Source organism: Aspergillus stella-maris (assembly GCF_047715825.1).
Source record: "Aspergillus stella-maris strain CBS 113639 unplaced genomic scaffold BDV14scaffold_1, whole genome shotgun sequence".
NCBI lineage: Eukaryota > Fungi > Ascomycota > Eurotiomycetes > Eurotiales > Aspergillaceae > Aspergillus > Aspergillus stella-maris.
In genome coordinates, this window is record NW_027396795.1 from 1,013,272 (window position 1) to 1,032,088 (window position 18,817).

Here is an 18,817-nt window from a genome sequence, read left to right on the forward strand (position 1 = left end):
GTAATATATCCTTGTAAATTTGTAATCCAGATACATACAATACGAAATAAACTTCGCGATCACCCACTCTCTCCAAAGTTTCCTGTGTGCCGGAACATCACACTCACCAACTAAAGTCTCCATTCTCCATTATTGAACGGAGTAGTCTCCACGAAAGCCGATGGGGAGGGTGTGCTTAATCTTGACTGAATTCTAATCCGGATCGTTTTTACCTAACCTGTTGATCTTTACCTGTTACTCTTCAAGATTACCTGCCACGAGGCTAGAGGAAGAAGCAAGGATACCGGCTATGTCTTCCTGCTTCGGTAGTTCTTGTTAGTTTGTATAGCATGTGGGAACTGGGAACATGATCATGATCTGTTTGTATTGTGATTGGCGCAGGTTAGGCGCGCTGGATGGAGGTGTTTCTTGCTCGGGCGGTATGTCCGTCGACTCTAAGACAAGTACAGAGTATGTATGAGCGTTTCAACGAACATTCGATCTTCATCAGATAGATTGCTGGCACATACCAGCTGAGAATGAGACGGACGCCCTGCCAATTTCAAACTGGTTTCGAGTTGCGGCGTCGTGATTGATTCAGAGCGGTTTGGGATGGGGATGGGAATGTGATAGGGGTGCGTAGGGTTGTTTCAGCCAAAAATAACAACCCGGTGCTAAACCCACCCATGGCCACGGCGAGCCTTTCAACTTTCCATGTTGCTGGGAGTAGTCCCGTCCCGTCTGGGTCCGCCCGCTACTCTTACTAGTCACTGACCAGTTGGCAGTTTGGGTCCGGTCTGGAGATGGAGATCTGGTGGTAAGTGCTTGAGTTCAGGGACCGACCGAGCGTATGGGCCATACAGCAGGCACTGAAAGTCAAGACACAGGTACCTGATCGCGCGGGAGATATCACGCCAATTATTCGGCCATAATGCCACACACTCAATTCTCCTATTGAACATCCTCAGACATTCAGGCTGTGAATAATTGACAGAACCCCCTCCATCAGCCCTGGGTGGCAGAGATCGACCAATCACGTTGCATCCAGGACAATGGGCATCGTGGCACCTGCAGTTAAGCGCCGGCGCTATTCCGCTTTGGGTGTAGACCACCGCTGGTGTCTTGATCATTAATGCTGCTCCCCCTCTTTGGATATTCTCCTTTCTATGGTTTCTGTCATTGGATGACGCAGTGGAGGGTGCGTGGGTATTGATGTGCATTTGAGGAAGGTGGGCGCTAAAGGATGGCATTCTCGAGTCGACCTGCGCAGGCTGGGAGTTGACTGCGAACGCACTACTGGCAGACGAAGACGAGATGTGTCTTGGATTCCTATGCTGGGGCGGCTGGACAAGATTACCAAGTTGTGGGATAGATTAGTTAATGTGATGGCGCGCAATTACCCCAGCTAGCTGATCTTGCTGATCTGCTCATATATCGAATATGCTGTTGTGAAGAAAGCCTGCAGAACAGCCGCCGGGACGGGCTCCGCAGATGAGACTCGACTTTGCATCGAGTGTGAAGGATCCAGCAAGGTTTCATGCAGATGCACCTCATCACACTCAGGCTAGCTATATTGACGCCGTAATCGCATACCCTAGCCCAGCTCTGCAAGGTCTCCAACCCCGTCAAGCAGGCAGAACGCGGGCCTGCCCCGGCGATCCATCTAGCATGGCATTCGGGTGGAGGTGCGATTGCGCACAAGTGGCCGCTACAGCATGGTCAGGTTTCTGCAGAGTCTGACTGTAATACACCTTTACGACGGGTAATCCTGCTGCTCCGGGTATCCTGCCTTTCTCGTGAGGTACTAGGCCATGGACAAGTCTGGATTCACCATACCCCGCGCTACTGTGGATGCAATGGATGCAGTGATCGTACAGATGTCTCGCAAGGTGAGGGGCAAAGCGAGGGATATCACCCACACCTGATGCGGAGGTGTGACTTTGTAGTCAAAGTTCGCTGCAATTCGGTATGGTTTGGGTATTACCATCCGCGATACGGCTTGCATGGATGCAGCTCCAAAGAGGGGTATGAAGTAGGAGCAACCATTTGGGACACGGTACTTGCTCAAGTCAAATTCATCCTGTAGGCCAAGTGATGAGGTGCCGAGGATCTTCAAAGCAAATATACTTGTATTTGAAGGAAGTTCTAGGGAATGCCATTGTTGATGGGCGCTCCGATCGAACCCAACACGTCATTCAACCAATCAGGAGCCCTTGCAAGGCAGGGAATACTGTAGTCATGTCACGTCAGAGGCACATGAGTAGAAGCTGAATGGTCAGCAGTTGGCAGCTCAAAAATACCCCCCAGCCAATAGGTGATTATATCTCCTGTCAAGCGTCCGGCGGTTCGTCAGCAGTTGATATTTTAGAGCTGGCACCGGGGATATTGTCGAGTTAAAGTACGTCTAGAAGCAGGCATGTCAGCTTCTGCACACAATAGCTTGATCTCATTCGCAGACGCCTCATCGGCCAAGTTGTGATTGTTCAACAGGCGCTTACCGATGCCAAAAGTGGTCCAATCGGCATGGATAAGCGGTATCAAGGACAAAACATGTCCTTGCAGGTAATTACCTGGTAACCAGGCGTCCTCAATTCAGTACGAGATCTCTCATCCGAGGTCAAACACATCGAAGCTGAACCATATTGAGGTTGGTCATAGCCAGGCAGCAGCGCCTGTCTTGCGGCGGGGGCCAAGGGCAGTTGGGCAACTAGGCAACATGGTGGTACAAGCACGGCGGCGATACAAATAGTATCCAATCCGAGATGTCCCTTCCGTCTTTCAGCCTCGAAGTCTCGAATGGTCGATGCTGCGATTGTGGTGCCGGATGAGGCCGGGAATAGTGACCATATCCGGAGAACGGTTGAGCCTCATGATTGTTCGACGCGACGGTTGCGGTAGACCATCCAAGCATTCATCCCGTGTCTTCCATTAGGCATTTTTCCATCTGTGTCCAGGCTGACAAGGTTGACTGAAACTAGTATGACGCTCCGGCGAGCCCGTCTTTGTCGGTTCACCGCCACGCAAGGCGAAGCCAGGCTAATTCTTTGACCGTGAAAAATGGTGTTCAAAACATAGACGTTGAATCGGTCTCCAGGTGATCATGTTCGGGAGCGATGAATGCGCGAAACTGGACTGCAAAAGAGGCCGACTGAGCGAGGCAGAGTTATTTGTAGAGATAAGTTGATGCAGCCGGAGAGTGCCAAGAGCTCTAGCTAAAATTAGAACACAAGGTGAGGATCCATAAATAACAACAGCAGCCATCACATCAACCAAACACAGTGGCCAGGCCAGAAGTCCCTCCAGCCAGTCCAGGATGCTTCAAGTCCCGTGATTGCCTCCCCTCCTCTTTCCTCCCTCTTCGACTGCTATTCCTCGCTGCCAACTCCTTCAGATGCAGCAGCCTTCTCTCAGCGCAACCCGCCCCTGATCCGAGTGCACTGTTCTAGCATCTTTCCTATTCTAGAAAGGCCCCGTTTTCTTTTCTTTTCTTCTTCCCCTTCCGCCCCCCCCCCTCCCTTATCAACCTGCATTATGGCGCAGTTACCGACTCCCTTTACTCCCGATAGCGATTTTGCTTCTCTCGAGACTCCCCGCGGTGGTGGCGGCAGTCTGTCCATCACCGCTCTAGCCCGCTTCGAATTTGAGGCGGGCAAGGGAAACGATGGCACCAAGATTCTGATGATTGAGTGGGAAGATGATGACTGGAGTCGGTCTTCGTTCCCCTCCGGTGGTTCATGGCACGTGGAGTGGGAGGGCAAGAAGGCCATCCTTCCAGCCGACGAGAAGACTGGCAGCAACACCCGACGATTGTACTTTTTGCTTCCCCCGCATGTCACCATCCCGCCCGCCGTGACCCTGTCATATAACCCGCCGAAATCCTCCTCCGCCACCTCCGAGAAACCGAACCCCATACAACTCAACCCGCTTCCCGCTATCTTTCCACCAGAGCTCGGTGCAGATGGCCGGTCCGCCGGCAAGAAAGGAGTTTTGCATACCATCTGGGCGAAGAAGCGGGTGCAGGTGCTGGACAAGGAGATCCGTGAGGAATCGCTGAACAACGTTGAAGGAGTTGCCCTTCACATGGCGCTACAAGAGAAAGAGTGGATTGAGGCCAACTTTGGCTTGGGACCGGATGCGCAGAAGCAATCGATCCAGAACCAAGATCCGAACTATCCAATGGGACCTGCGACTCCAGTATCGCCCAGCACCGGGGGAAAGCTTGGAGAGAAGCTACGAGGCCTCAAGCTTCAGACGAGCCAGCGGGAGCTCTCCTCGGCAGAAGGTAAGCGGTCATGCGCAACTACTGCTCCATTGTATCTGACCAGTCCAGGATCCCACCTGCTTTCCCCGCAATCTCCTGACGTCGCCATGTCCTCCTTCAATTCATTCCACAGCATTCAGCCACCTGCATCTGCGCCGCGGTCCAACCCCACTTCCAACCCCGCGTCAGAGTCCGTCAAGACAGTTGCTCACTACCCTCCGGAGTCACTTCAAGCGCAACAAAATGTTGGCTTCAGCAGCGGGTTCGCCTCAATGGGCGGACATGTGCCCACATCCAGCTCCGTCTCCGACTCTGGCGAGGATCTCTTTGCAAAGGCTCTGAGCCCGCGGTCACCAGACCTACCTCGGAGTCCGTTTTCCTTCAGCCCCGAACTCCATATGTGACCATGAACCACGACCGCGTTACGTTTCTTATGTCCCAGCATTATTCTTTTGGCTTCATCATCTCTTTATATAACCGCGCCCAGCAAGCGCCGCATGATTCCCCCGACAGCATTTTGACATGACCACCATGTTCCCAATAAAACATTATCATCAGCAGCAGCATTATCGAGTCGACAGTCTCATGTACATAGAACAAATCAAGTAGATACCAAATGTTGTCTTCTTTCCCTCTACCCTACCTGCCCTACTCTGCCCTATCAATACCCGAGGCATAACAATAACCCTCATCACATTCCAACAGACCCTCTAGTTCGACTTCTTCTTCGAAGCGGCACTCTTCTTCCCCTCCCCCTTCCCAGCAGCAAACGACTCATCCTCCTGCGCATCCTTCCTTTCCGCATACCACTGACCCGCCTGCAAAACAAGCACACCAACAAGCACAAGCGCCAAAATGGTATTACTCGCGCTCAAAACCTTAAGACTATCCTCCCTCCCCAAAATCTGCCCCGCCTCCTCCTGATCCTTCGCCAGCTCAGCCCCATAGACACCACCACTAGCAAGTCTCAACCCCTTGACAATATTCGCAACGTAGATTGTGATTCCGCACGCGTAGAGGACCAGACTCGCGCCGTCAAAGAGCATGTTTGATTCTGAGGGCCGCCATAACTTCATTATGAGCCCCGCGAGGCCCAGGAAGATCACGATGTGCAGGATTCGAGGGATTAGGGGGGGTGAGGCGTGCAGGAGGCGCAGGTGGGTTTCGAGACTGTCGTAGCTGCTTGAGACGGTTGGGGAGGTGGACCAGAGGATCGGGTAGTCATAGGGGAAGAGGGAGAAGATTATTCCTAAAAAGAAGGAGGTTGCTGGATTTTCTTGTCAGCGGTCATAGTTCTTGAAATGGTGGCGTGCGCGATTCGAGGTGCGCTGTGCTTGTTGCGATCGCTGGTACTGGATGGGGCGTAGGGGTAGGGGTAGGGGTAGGTAGTCTGTGCTGAGCGGCATGGATGGGTACGTACGGCAGACAATCAGGAAGGTCGCAAAGGACCCATAGCGAAGCGTCATTGTTGCGGTTTCTATAGAGAACAAAGGAGAGGAGAGGCGACAGCGCAAAGAAACGGAAGAAGGGGGTTGAGAGGGAGACTGGGCTGAGGGGAGAGACAGAGTAAGAAGTGGAAAAGTGTCTGGTTCGAGGCGCTCGACGCCAAGCCCGCCCGCGCGCCTTCTCGGCTTGATTCTGTGCTACAGCTCGAGGGGCTAGGCAGCAGCCGCTTACAGACTTGTCTTTACTAAACATTTCTCTGGTATTTGTTGATTGACGGTAAAGTCAGTTGTAGGTAGTACAGTAGCTGGCTACAGCTGCTCAAAATGTCGTAATAATTCAGTAAATAGAACAAATGTGGTATCTCCGCTGAATCCCAATCGCAATGCATACATAACAAATCAAGTCGACGAGATAGACAATCGTGTATCATCGTTGGTACTGTGGCAGGAGCTCATCTCCGTTTGCTGCTCCGCCAACAAGCTGCTGGTCGTCATCGTCATGGAAGACAGGCGCGCTGGGTCCATCGCCCGTTCGCTCAGTAGGAGGTGCGTCCGGATCACTGGGCGCGCTGGCTTCCATCATCAGTCGCTGGCGCTCTAACTCTTGTTTATCCTCTCCAGGGGGTCTTGAAGGCTCAGCAATAGGTGTTGAACTGCTTCCCGCAACCACTGTCTGGACAGACTCGGCTGACATTAACGCTGGAGACCTTCCATTCACGCCATTTATCGGCGGCGTTGGTAAATGATGGTAGTCGTTCAGACGGTCATCTTCCAATAGCACAGGAGCAGTAGGCATTGACGCCTCGGCCGCTAATGAAGGTCCAGGATCGTCGCCTGGCGGTTGACTAGGCAAAAGCGTCTCTTCTGCGCGGCGCAATCTTGCTTTCTCATCCACCGGTTCATCCTGTTGTGGACTAGGAACCACCTGGGGCGGGAAGGGATACTGCTCTTGATGCGATGGCTCTGTGTGATCAGGCCAATGTGTATAATCTGGGCCATACGCCTCATATGCCTGCGGAGGATATTCTGAATCGGCACCGGGTGTGTGGTGAGGGTCCGGGCCCCAATACTCGCCATCAGCAGGATTTTCGGTGGCTTCTTGAATGTCAGAGCCTTCTGCGGTTGAAGATGTACGCTGAGCTTCGCTCTTCCGGCGCTGGGTGTCTTTTGTGCCTATAACCACTTCAAAAGCTACCGCAACAACGCCTTTCTCACGACGAATTTGGTCCGTATCCAGGATGTTTCCACCCCAATTGGCTGTGATTGCATTTCCGTTCGAATCAGTGGGGTCTACTACTTTTCCGCTCGTAGAAAAGTTGCGACCAGACGAGACAAGGTTGAAGCGCGGCAAGAATCGCTCTGGAGATGTCAACTTGCCGCGAAGGTCGACAACCACCTCGACATAATATCGAAAGTTAATCATGTTGCCAGGCGTTCGAGTAATTGTCGGAAAGGCGTCTTCGGGTATGCGAATCGAGGTCTTGATATCAGCTGTCAGGGTTCTTGGATCAACAATTAGTGGCGCAAACGTCTGTGTTAGGTCTTTGCGAAAGACGCTGCTGGCGCGAGCAGTACCGATTGTGAGACCACCCAGACCTGTTCGAGATCGAGGGTAGTAGTCCTCGTAGACTGGTTTCTTGCCATTCGAAGTGGATCCCACTGGGATATCCGGGTGAAGGTCAATACGACCTGATCGGTATAAAGTGATGATAATACCGTGCGCGCTGTGCACTGGTTTCGAATGATTAATGGTAATCTTTATGGGTAACGTATCACCGGGGAGCACCCCAGCGCGCAGAACTTCAGCCTTGGCAACAATTTTTCCATCCACCGCGGCAGGAGTACCGCTCTTAGGTTCGCCGTTGCGAGCACCGCTACTAGCAGCCGAACCAGGATCCGTCACGATCTGAAAACTTTGACTGCTGTTGCTGAGCCGACTAGATGAGCTGACATTGCTGGGTGCTGGACTAAGTGGAGGACGATTCTCTGAAGCAGCAACTCCATTAGTCGTCGAATACGGCTCTAATGAAACGGAGTCCGGCACGTCGGGGGCCGGCGTCTTGGTCTTGCCCTTTGGTTTTGAGCGCTTAGAAACGGGCTCAAGAGTCACTATCCGGGCCTTTGGTGCTGGAAAGCTCGCAATATCAATATTTTCTGATAAGTTGAGGCGTCTTCGACATGACACAGTCGGGTTCATGGTTGTTGGCTTTGTTAGGGTGGACGTAAGCATGTAAGAGATGGAGCCTCTCTCGAACTACATATGACGTTAGCAAAGATGATCCAAGGCCAAGCCAGAGAATAAATCACGTACGGAAATGCTGCTCGGCAGCGCGTACGGAGGGAAGGACATTTCAAAGCGGAACTTGTAAATCCCTTCTTTGAGACGACCTTCTCCGCAGAGAACCACCTCATCCTCAAACAAAGTCGCAACACCATCGCCCAAATACTCGCTGCCTCGGCGCCCGCGCCCAGGACCCAAGGATCCGATGTCCGGAGGGGCTTCACCGGCCGGTACATTATTCTTGAATACCTTGACAATTCCATGCAAAGATATAACCAAATGTGTAACGCGAATAGGGCGGACAACAGTTAGGACCACTGTTCCCTTGATCGCGTCACCGGGAAAATAAGAGCGCCAAGGATCGTCGGGCTCAATGTAAAAATCGGATATGCTGCGATTCCGTTGCCCAAGCTGAGAGCGGAATTTGGACAGAAGAGAAGAGCGATTCCGACCGATCGGCGAGGAAGAGGGTTGAGAGGGAAAAGGATTGACGGACATGACATATGAACACCCCGCCCTGTCCATCAAACAGCGGAGCCCTCACAATATCTCAAGAAGCAAGCAATAGATGTGTAAACGGAGAAAATAGCGGAGTGGGACAAATCGAGGTATGGACGACGTAGGAAGGGGATCCCTCGGCGAACAGTGCTCGGGTGAATTCAGTCAGGCGACAAGAGACCTATGCTGGCGCAGCGATAGCACGATGAGGCAAGGGGTCTCTGGAGACAGGAAACAAGAGCGCGGAAGGGAGGAGGAATGGAGGGCGATGCAGGTCGAAATTCTCCGTTTCAACAATCCACCGACAGTCGGACCCAATCTGGCCGTCGGGCGCAAACCAGCAATCTGATCACAAATAAACTCTGGGGACAGACGCGAAATTGCACTTCGAGGCCTTGCTTCTGCGCAGTCCAGGCCAGGCTCGCCCAAATTGCGAATGGAGATTCGGCGTAGAATGTGTTGTTGCACGCAGTAGGTAACCGGCAAAGAGGTGGGGAGGAATGCACGGGGCCGGGAGGGAAGGCGTTAGGGAATCAGGAGTCGAGACGACAGGTCGGCATCATTTCACACGGGCGTCAACCAGTTGGCGTTCGAGAATAGCTGCGAATTTCCCTGCTGGAATTGCGAGGGATATTGTGTATATATATATATAGAAAGCCGGTACCGGGACAGTGGACGAGGGTCGAGATGCGGCAAAGAGGGGGGCTGAACTGAAGCGTCGGAAACAGACGGAGAAACGTGTCGTCGACAGGTCAGATCGGGGAGAGGGCGCGGGTCGAGAACGTCAAGCTGCAGGAAGAATAGGCAGCAGACTCGAGAGTAGAGACGCGAAAGGGAGGAGGAAAGACGCGCGAAATGGCGAAGCAGGGGAGATGGGGGGAGTTCGGGGGTCGGGAGAGGGAGAGAAGAAGAGTTCGCGATAAGCAGGCGGAGAAGGGGAAAGGCCAGTGGAATTGGCGTGGTGGCAGTCAAGCTTCTCTTGGGCAGGTTGGGTCCAGCTCGGCGCCTCCACTCTCGTGACGGAGTAACTCTTAGCAGCAGCCTACTCTTGCAGTTGAGGGGGCTTGACAGCGATCAGCATCGCCTTTTTGCTTTTCTATTCGACTGTAATCTCGTCCAGACTCTCGTATCCGACTTCTCCGGCGATTACCCCAGCTATTGGGTAATATGGCGACACCGCTAGATAGATAGCGACCATTGCCTGCACTCAACCAGTCCAGCGTCGCTAGCCTCGCAATAGACTCGTCTTGACTCGTGCAGGCAGCGACTTATATTAACTCGCTCTACCAGACCAATTCTCGCAGCCCTTCCCCCTCCACATACTCGTCCCCGTAGCATTCCCTCTGCACTGCCTGCATCACCTCTCGATCTCCGCCAGTCAGCTTGCGGACATACTCCTCCAGCACGTAGATATTGTCCGTCCACGTCTGCGCCCGCTCGCGACACTCATCAATCTCCTCCCTCATCTGCCCAACACCCTTACCCTCCCCAGTCGTAGAGACAGCCATCCATTCAGCCTGGAGGCGATTCCTCTCCAGCTCCAACGCCTTCTTCCTCTCCATGAGCCCTTCCCATTCCTCTTCACCAGCAGCACCCCTAAGGTCCACCTCTTTGTCTCTTTCCTGCTTGCGCACGGCCAGATCCGTTTGGGCTCGCTTGCAGCTCGCGCGTACGCGGTCCACATCCTTCCGAAGCTGAGTCAACTGCCTGTCCCGTTCCTTTTTCTCATCCCCACCAAAACACCAGTACCAGTTGCCGCTGCCGATCTTCTCCACGCGGATCTTGCCATCATCTGTCAGTTCCTGGATATAGTCTTTGACTTGGATGCCGTTGATCGAGGCTACCGATGGTAGCATTTTCTCCAGATCTTTCAAGGTATGGCAGGTTCGTGTGGAGCGGAGGTGTGAAACAATCAAGCCTTGCTTGGCACTCTTGGAGAGTTTCGGAGGCTATATTCAGCGACGTTATCAGTTCATGAGCTATGACGCTTTCAGTTTCTGATATGAAACTTACCATAGCGCTGTATAGCCGGAGAAGTCCGAGCTTGTTTCCTCTTGACTTTGTGACCTGTTGACTGTAGCTGAGTGGGGAGTCACGAGAACAAAACGAGTAAATGAGGTGTAAATTTGCAAAGGTTCAGACAAGATGAGGCCCAACAAAGGCCGGACTGTAAGAAGTGGAGTGTCTTAGCGAATGTAGAGAGTAAATGCTGTGGTGTTGAGATGGGTTGTTTGTGTTTGTGGTAAGTGCAGGACTTGGCGATGGGCGGCTCCTCAGTAGGGTACTCGTCTACAACACTCTACTCTAATCCTACATCGACTCCTTTACCTCAACTGGAAGCCCCTGTCTAACTCCATTACATTTCTAGAGGCTTGATACCTCTCATGGCTAAATAGCTACTTCTTCACAGATTGACAAGAAACTCAGCCACGGACAACCCTCACGAGTTTTAACACCGACCCAAAGCCGGTCAGAACCTCACCTTTGCAGGCGATCCTTGTCGAAAAATCTAATCACCGAAAGGTATTCCGCCAAAATTTCCGGTCATGGTCCAGTCCCGAGTGATTCCGATATCAGGGCTTTTGATTTGGCGATGGACAACGTGCTGGCCTCGATAATCGACAAAGAGCGGGGACCCTGGGTTGCCGATGCCCCATCAGTCTGCAGCTACAAGGATCTTGCTTCAGACCTTACATTACCTGCTGCCTGCTAGGCACCAGTGCGTTGCACGTCAAGTCGTCAAGTGCAGGGAAATGCTAGCGAATTTTCACAACCGCAAGATTCGAGAGCCTGCTATCAGGGTAATGGGCTAGCTTGTCTTCACCCCACCACAACCATGATAAGGATCAGATGGGCCGCTATGACGGATGACAATACAATGCTTCATCAATGAGTTAGGAAGATACACAAAAGGCATTACGACACTAGTCAGTGTGATCGGAAATGTCCGAGCTTAAACAAAAGGTCTTGAGATATGCACTACGGCTCTAGGTCAACCTAGGCTTCAAATCGAGGCGACATACAGTCAGTCACTGTCAGTTTATACCACGAAGCTTCTATACTACAGGCGCTAAAAGGTTGATAGCAACTGAGGATAGGCCAGCAAACGAGTATGGGCCGCACACCAGGTGGTGGGATTCTCCGATACGGTCAAAGCCGAGGTCCCGGACAGACAGTTATTGCAATCAAATTTTGCCTATCGTTTCCGCAAGCAATGCATAGACTTATTGGGTCTTTTTTATACTTTGCTGCACTTTGGCGAGACGTCGAAAGGTCGAGGTGCTGAATCGGTTCAATCACCTGTTCGCGACATTCTCGAATAGCACGACCCCAAGACGGGTTCCGGAGCTGTATGTCTAGAAACATACTCATCACTCAGACTTTCGCCACGGGTTTTTTGAGGGATATGGGGTTTTGACATGAGTTCAAGGAGTTGCTGTGAAGAATAGCCTTGGCCGCCACTACCGGGTTCACTTCGGCCAGACTGGTGCGAACCACGGCGGCCTCCTCGATTTCCCTCGTCCTGTTTTAACGGAGGGTCCCTACGTTAGTGAGTATCGTAAAATCTGATTTTTTGCGAAGAAGTAATGACAATCTACGTGAAAATGTCAGCGGACAACTCGACACTATTCCCCAACGAGCACGGATATATATCCAAATGACCATGACCTTGGCAGGGCGCCACCCAAATCAATCTCCCCACATTTCCCCATGAATCAACATATAAATCCAGTTGAATCGCATAAAGATGGTGGTCAGATACTTTCAATATGCTTGCGCCCCTCATTGAACCGAAGCTGCCCGCAGTATCTTGGCTCTTCTACATCTGCACTAATGCAGTCAAGAACCTGGGTACCTGAATATGGCACGGGCGATGCAGGTGCATTCTCCTTATTGGCAAATCAGTCAAATCTGCCGCGGAGGTCCAAGATAGTAACGGATACAGAAGTTGGCGCATGTATATATGAATGCGCAGTTGAAAGGACGAAAAAGATGGATTTGTCTCCTCACCAACGCTGCTCGCTCTGAGTTTAATCACCGAAATGAGACAACAGACAATCTCTCTCATCGCTCTAGCAGGTGCTGCCGCTGCGCAAAGTGGCGCGTACCAGCAATGCGGAGGAAACAACTGGTCCGGTCCGACGACCTGTGTCTCTGGGTATACTTGTGTGGCCCAAAGCGAGTGGTATAGCCAGTGCGTTCCGGGTGTGTAACTCTCAGCTGTACTATATTCAGGTCATTGACCAGGAGAGATCAGGCACTGCCAGCTCGACGTCAACGACCCTAACAACGACTACAAGCACGACAACTACGACAACGGTCACAACAACCACCACTACGACTACAACCTCTGTTCCAACGTCCACAGACTTCCCGTCAGCCAACGGACTCAACTTTACTATCGATGGTGTCACAGACTACTTCGCCGGCTCCAACTCATACTGGATCAGCATGCTCACCAACGACGCGGATGTCGATCTTGTACTAGACCACATCGCAGAATCTGGCCACAAGATCCTCCGCATTTGGGGCTTCAACGACGTCAACGTTGAGCCATCAACAGGCCAAGTCTGGTTCCAGAAGCACGAGAATGGCGTCTCCACTATCAACACAGGAGAGTATGGACTGCAGCGTTTGGACGCAGTAGTCAGCTCAGCCGAGCAGCGCGGTATCAAGCTAATTATTAACTTCGTCAACAATTGGGACGATTATGGTGGCATGACGGCTTATCTGAATGCGTATGGCGGGACCACCAAGACGGACTGGTATACCAACCCTGATATCCAGGCTGCGTACTATACCTACATTGAAGCAGTCATGTCCCGCTTCATTGACTCTCCTGCTATCTTTGCCTGGGAACTGGCTAATGAGCCGCGCTGCAATGGCTGCGACACGTCGATTCTGTATGACTGGATTTCGGATACGAGTGCGTATATTAAGTCTCTCGACCCGCTGCACATGGTTGCCATTGGTGATGGTAAGGCACCCTTTCCCTTGATGCCGAAGCCCAGTCGAGCTAATACATGTTTTCAAAGAGGGCTTCGGGTTAGAGGAGGGCTCCGACGGTAGTTACCCATTTGCTTTTGGCGAGGGTCTCGACTTTGCCGCGAATCTCGCAATCGATACCATTGACTTTGGCACTTTCCATCTTTACCCTGGTAGCTGTACGTATGCCCTCTCTGTTTCATCTACCATGCCACATCCCTAATATTCGTTTGTAGGGGGAACATCCTATGACTGGGGCAACCTCTGGGCCGAAACCCACGGCGCAGCCTGCGCAGCCGCCGGCAAACCATGCCTATTTGAAGAGTACGGCGCGCCCTCAGACCACTGCGTGATTGAGGTCCCCTGGCAAATTACAGCCGTCAGCACCACGGGTATCGCGGGTGACTTGTTCTGGCAGTGGGGCGATACGCTTAGTACCGGGCAGACTCATAATGATGGGAATACGATATATTATGGGTCTGAGGAGTGGGTTTGTATGGTTGAGGAGCATATTGAGAGGATTGAGGCGAGGTAGAGTAGCTCTTTGTTTGAATGAGATGGGGCTGTGATTGTGAGGCTTGGAAGTACGCCTTATGCTTTGAACTCCTCTTGGTGTATTTATCATATGTATCTTGCGTACACTGAAGTTATCTTGTTCGCCCGGCTGGGTCATGAAAACATGGGATATTCATAGACTCGGTAGCTAAGTCCCATTTTCCTTACACCGTCGCCCTCATCTTGATTCCCTCTTGCGACCCTATCCGGAGAGCACGCCCAGAAGTCTCATCCCAAGGATTCCCTGCCCGACTATCATCCGACTACCAAATTGCAAGTCACGGCTGGATAATTGACTAGCAGGCAATACTTGCTTTCCGCCTCGACTAGAGTGCCTAGACTGGCGGGAAGTACTGCACACCACGCCAGGAAGGGGCGATCGGGCCAGGTCAAGGGTGCCTTCCCGAAGGAAACATGGGAGTAATCTCGTCTCGAGGAAGGCACGACCCTGCACACACATGGCGCACCTGCCTAATTAAAACATACACCGAAGGCAGGAGCGACCGCCAAAGATGCTTTCCATGCTGAGTTGGTCTCCTGAGTCGGCGAAACAGTAACCTTGAAGCCTAGGGCGAATGCGGCGAACCAGTTGCTTGGCTAAAAGTGATTTGGGTACTCCAGGAAAAGCTCGCCAGATCCTTGTAGTCCCTGTGTTCGGCGTAGAATCTCGTCCCAGGACGCGCGATCAACGACCTAGATAGCCTCATTTGACTTCTCATAGTCTCCCTCTCCCTTCAAATTCCGTCTCAACATCCGTAGTCGACGCCCTCCTCATGAACCTTGGCCTCTTAACCCTCCTCTTCCTCTTCACAACCGTGTCCAAATCTTCGCCAGAACTCACATAAGAGCTACTAACCCCACTGTTAGCCCTCTTCCTCCCCCTCCTACTCCTCAACCTCGCACCCAGCGCACTAGATTCATCATCCGTAGACAACGTATCCCCCTCAACAAGCGCCATATCACCCGTCTCACCTAGTCCCTCCCTCGCTAATTCCTCGAGCAACACACCCATAAACATCAGCGCATTCCCATTCATGCTGTAATTATTTGCCCGCCCGGCTGGTCCAACAGCTTGATCATAGAAATCGGATGTGTATGCGTGGATGGACTCGAGGAGGTCAGAGGAGGGTAATGATTGCGTGGGAGGGAGAGACTCGTGCGCGAAATATGTATCTGTTTCTTCGTAGCGCGTTGGCATGCCCTTTCGGCGGAAGAGGACTTCTTCGGGCGGGATGGGGAGCGTGCTTGAGGAGGCGGTGTCGCGGTATTTAGAGGCGTAGGGGGTTGAGGGGATGAAGCCGTGGGAGTTTATGCGGCCTGTTATGAAATTGTTAGTGAGATCCTCGGAACGTGTTAAAAGATGTACTCACCAGCTACGGCATCGTAGAGGTTCGCTCTGCGCTTGCGCTGCTTTTCTGGCGCGGTGTCATTGTGTTTTGAGTGAGTTGGAACTTTTCCTAGGAAGCGTGTATTTTGGGAGGCCATGGCCTTGAGATCATCCTGTCGAATAGCGACAAGAAGGAGCCTCCATCGCAAAAATGGGTGGATGAATTCAGGTTGTTCTCCGCAAAAAACTTGAAGATCGGCGGAGCTCCAGTGGGTATTTCCACCACGTGATTGTCCCCGATACATGCACGTGATCGTTGCCCATACTACAGCGGTACAACCCTACTTATTGCACATACTTCGAATATCACTTCTCGGCAACAGAACAAGAGATCCTGACAAGTATGATGGGAGGTACGGTGCACGCCTGATCTCCCATCTCCGTAGCCTTCGGACTTTGTGGCTTGGGGGCTGTCAAGTACACAGCTCGCAAGCTTGCGTCTCGCATGGGAAGCTGCAGGGTCCTTGGAAAATTGGAATTGTAATGCAGTGGCTTAGATCCATGCAAGGGACCATCTTCTTTTTGAGTGGCGAGAAATCCGTGGCTTGGCTATATTGCCCAACAAACATACAGTGGTGGAATTCAACCGCTATACTACTTGGCGTACGTGTGAAAATGAAGATCCAAATACTTGCGACTGGCAGCGTGTTGAGAGCTTGCGAGATGTGTATGGAACTATGTGATGAGACATCATTTTGTTTCTATTTTGGAGACCTCAACATGACGAAACTATATTTACTTTGGTGCGACTGAAGTGCCATTACTTCGTTGGAATGAATATAAAAATGGGCCAGTTGGAAGCAGAAAATTCGAGCACCATCATCAACAAACTCAACAGACTCTCAAGCATAACAAACACTTACTTAAACAGCAAAATGGTTGGTCTTACTATTACACTGCCCCTTGCCCTCGCTGCAGGTTCAGCTGCCAAACCGGTCCCTGAGCCCGTCGCTGCTCCCGTCCCTCAAGATGGTTCGTACATTTATCACATCTCTCATCAAACCTACAGAGGAATCCATATTGGCCCTATTAGGCCCCCAAAAAACGACTGCCTCGTCAACGCACGCTTCCTCGACGTCTGACACGAAGCAGGCATGACCCACCGCCGCATCGACTTCTCACCCGAGAACACGGCTGCAGAGAGATTCTGTGACTACTTTGCGGACTGTAAGTCATGTTCATGTCTTCAAATAGTGATTATCGGGCCTTCTAGTCTAACGCCTCCTGCCTTGATTGCAGCTGTTAGTATGGCCGGCGGCTTGAACGGCCAGTGCTGGATGGTCGGGGACAACCATGGCTATGCAGATGGGAGCTGGCCATTGGGTGTTGTGGTGACAATATGGCCGATGACTTTCTGGCGGAGAAACTGCGTGGACGGAGAAACGAGAGTCAGTGTTTGACGGGGGATGAGTGACCTGCAACATAGGTGATCTTATTGAGCGAGTATGTAAGAGCTGGTCGCGATAATAGGGAGACTGTATGCAGATTGGCAAAGGACTGATCGTGTGACGGCTAATATGTGTAATTATCTTGTTGAACTGCAGTAATTCAGTACGTTTGGTCTGCTAAGAGCTATATGTGATCCTAACCAGCCCCAGTACCTGGTTGGGGTCCCTGTACCTGTTCGACTGCAGGACTGTTATTCCCATCGACGTGACGGCGATAATCATGTCGACGTAGAAGAAGACAATCAAGGAGTCGATATGACGCATCCCCACTAATAACTGAAAACCCCTCCGTGTCCTCCCCCAAGCCGTTCCTAGAAACCAGAATCTCGATGCGTAGAGAACCAGGGCTGTGAGAAAAACAGACAGAACACAGAAGAGCCATACACTGGGCCGCGCAACTGGCCAATCTCGGTGAGATTCCCAGTCAAGAACAGGGACTGCTAGAATTGTCTGATGATGCATGTGCTCTCAAGTCAGTGAGGTCGTGGTGCGCAACTCTGTCTACAGGGTGAAATGAGCGAAGGGGGATGAAAAGGGGGATCCTACCGCGAGTGCAGTACCGGGTAGAAACACCATTGTCAGGACTGCGATGGCCTTCATTGCTGAATTGTGATGCTTGGTCGCTAAGGAGATGACACTGTTTGATCTGCGAACCTTTGGTTTATGGTGTTTGCTCTGTGAGCCATCTGACTGTCTTTCCGGGCAATTAAGCTACAGATCTCGTAGTAGTTAGACACATTTCTAATAAACAAAATTACCGCTACGCCAGACCTGCTATCATATCACAAGTAGATTCCATACGGCGCCAGGCAGGCGCGAAGATGGGTCTTGTAGGCTTACTGGACTTTGTCCTGCGGAGTGTTCCCAATATTGGTATTGTGTCAGAACCCTAGGGTAGTTCCATCTTGACCCCTGTCCCCAGCAGGACAAGACCACCTGGGCGCGGTGCTTCTGCTCGTCTGGAGTATGTTCGATTGAATGGATTGAGATGTCGACCTCGGTAGGAGGTGGTGTTTGTCCGGAGTCTTGCGGCGAGTGTCTGTGTCTCTGATGTAGGAGCAAAATGAGCGTTTGGGTGAGGGATCTTGTTCTGAGGGTAGAGGGACTGGGGCAAGGACTGCTGCGGTGTTGGCCACCTTTGCTAGAGGTAAGTCAATTGCTTGAGGTAAGTTAAGGTCTTTATTTCACATCTTAACAGTGTATATCACAGACTAAGTATCTGGCACTGGTATCATGGCATGAGTTCTGCACGCATTTCTCCCCTGCCACTCCAGTTTGATCACTTCTATGCAACTAGGCTAGCAGCCTTCCTCTGTGAGTACACACGGTCAATTCCTACACTGCCTTCTACAGTCTTTGTTTTCTATGACTCCACGTGGAGTTCTCTTCTCTAAAAATGAGAATGGGCACGGCCACCTCCACAAGACCCTTCCTCGGTGGCGTGCAGAGTCCGCTACAAGTACGACGCCATTCCACCGCAAATATCAACAAACTCATGATTGGTTCCAAACGCTCTGACTTCCGAGATAAGGCGCTTGAGATTTCATGAGAGAAACACAAAATACCCACTTTATCAACTTCTACTAGAACCTATAGAAACCACCAATACACCACGCTAAACTTGATAAAGCGAAATCTCTCCTCTTAGATACGGTGCAAAACGTCTCTACTCCCTTTCATGATTAGGATACTGCCCTTTTCCGCCTGGAGTGGACTTGCCATTAGTCATAGGATGTGCCCTACTCACACACAGCATTGAAAGAGCTGTACCAGGTTATACCTGAACGGTATCTCCACAGACCCCGGATGACAAGCCCATTAGACGTCCTATATCCTGGTCAGTGAAAGCACGATTTGAGAATCAAATATCTCCTGCCTTCACTGCACTATCGGCTCGCTAACGCGTATTCTTCGTTACAATGCTTCTCGGCCACTTGCGTTTGGGGGTTATGAGAGAGAAACCGAGAGCTGTGCATC

At 51.7% G+C, this 18,817-nt stretch overlaps 8 protein-coding genes across 8 annotated transcripts; 3 read left to right on the plus strand and 5 right to left on the minus strand.

Annotated features, from left to right (window-relative positions):
• Nucleotides 1-397: 397 nt before the first annotated feature.
• On the minus strand, nucleotides 398-1,349 carry BDV14DRAFT_5778 (uncharacterized protein). The gene is made up of 2 exons (XM_073777073.1): nucleotides 510-1,349; nucleotides 398-434 (listed from the first exon to the last, which is right to left on the minus strand). The coding sequence occupies exon 1, from the start codon at nucleotides 1,227-1,229 to the stop codon at nucleotides 747-749; it is 483 nt and encodes a 160-aa protein (XP_073633953.1). The 5' UTR covers nucleotides 1,230-1,349; the 3' UTR covers nucleotides 398-434; nucleotides 510-746.
• A 2,026-nt stretch (nucleotides 1,350-3,375) lies between these two features.
• BDV14DRAFT_5774 (uncharacterized protein) lies at nucleotides 3,376-4,797 on the plus strand. Its single transcript, XM_073777070.1, has one exon. It carries the CDS (start codon nucleotides 3,511-3,513, stop codon nucleotides 4,642-4,644), a length of 1,134 nt encoding a protein of 377 aa, XP_073633954.1. The 5' UTR covers nucleotides 3,376-3,510; the 3' UTR covers nucleotides 4,645-4,797.
• Nucleotides 4,798-4,950: 153 nt separating this feature from the next.
• Nucleotides 4,951-5,706, minus strand: BDV14DRAFT_194773 (putative secretory component protein shr3; the record flags this gene model as incomplete). The annotated part of the gene is made up of 2 exons (XM_073772010.1): nucleotides 4,951-5,507; nucleotides 5,661-5,706. 2 exons carry the CDS (start codon nucleotides 5,704-5,706, stop codon nucleotides 4,951-4,953), a joined length of 603 nt encoding a protein of 200 aa, XP_073633955.1.
• Nucleotides 5,707-6,112: 406 nt separating this feature from the next.
• Nucleotides 6,113-8,491, minus strand: rim8 (pH response protein PalF; the record flags this gene model as incomplete). Its single annotated transcript, XM_073770841.1, has 2 exons — nucleotides 6,113-7,939; nucleotides 7,997-8,491. The coding sequence occupies 2 exons, from the start codon at nucleotides 8,489-8,491 to the stop codon at nucleotides 6,113-6,115; spliced, it is 2,322 nt and encodes a 773-aa protein (XP_073633956.1).
• Nucleotides 8,492-9,631: 1,140 nt separating this feature from the next.
• On the minus strand, nucleotides 9,632-10,689 carry BDV14DRAFT_5799 (putative GAJ protein). Its single transcript, XM_073777085.1, has 2 exons — nucleotides 10,478-10,689; nucleotides 9,632-10,413 (listed from the first exon to the last, which is right to left on the minus strand). The coding sequence occupies exons 1-2, from the start codon at nucleotides 10,478-10,480 to the stop codon at nucleotides 9,748-9,750; spliced, it is 669 nt and encodes a 222-aa protein (XP_073633957.1). The 5' UTR covers nucleotides 10,481-10,689; the 3' UTR covers nucleotides 9,632-9,747.
• A 1,472-nt stretch (nucleotides 10,690-12,161) lies between these two features.
• BDV14DRAFT_5812 (putative mannan endo-1,4-beta-mannosidase F) lies at nucleotides 12,162-14,353 on the plus strand. The gene is made up of 4 exons (XM_073777088.1): nucleotides 12,162-12,670; nucleotides 12,723-13,442; nucleotides 13,501-13,629; nucleotides 13,687-14,353. The coding sequence occupies exons 1-4, from the start codon at nucleotides 12,508-12,510 to the stop codon at nucleotides 13,983-13,985; spliced, it is 1,311 nt and encodes a 436-aa protein (XP_073633958.1). The 5' UTR covers nucleotides 12,162-12,507; the 3' UTR covers nucleotides 13,986-14,353.
• A 68-nt stretch (nucleotides 14,354-14,421) lies between these two features.
• BDV14DRAFT_5797 (uncharacterized protein) lies at nucleotides 14,422-15,554 on the minus strand. Its single transcript, XM_073777082.1, has 2 exons — nucleotides 15,376-15,554; nucleotides 14,422-15,322 (listed from the first exon to the last, which is right to left on the minus strand). The coding sequence occupies exons 1-2, from the start codon at nucleotides 15,488-15,490 to the stop codon at nucleotides 14,721-14,723; spliced, it is 717 nt and encodes a 238-aa protein (XP_073633959.1). The 5' UTR covers nucleotides 15,491-15,554; the 3' UTR covers nucleotides 14,422-14,720.
• Nucleotides 15,555-16,267: 713 nt separating this feature from the next.
• BDV14DRAFT_194778 (uncharacterized protein) lies at nucleotides 16,268-16,792 on the plus strand (the record flags this gene model as incomplete). The annotated part of the gene is made up of 3 exons (XM_073772011.1): nucleotides 16,268-16,364; nucleotides 16,485-16,559; nucleotides 16,632-16,792. 3 exons carry the CDS (start codon nucleotides 16,268-16,270, stop codon nucleotides 16,790-16,792), a joined length of 333 nt encoding a protein of 110 aa, XP_073633960.1.
• Nucleotides 16,793-18,817: the final 2,025 nt, after the last annotated feature.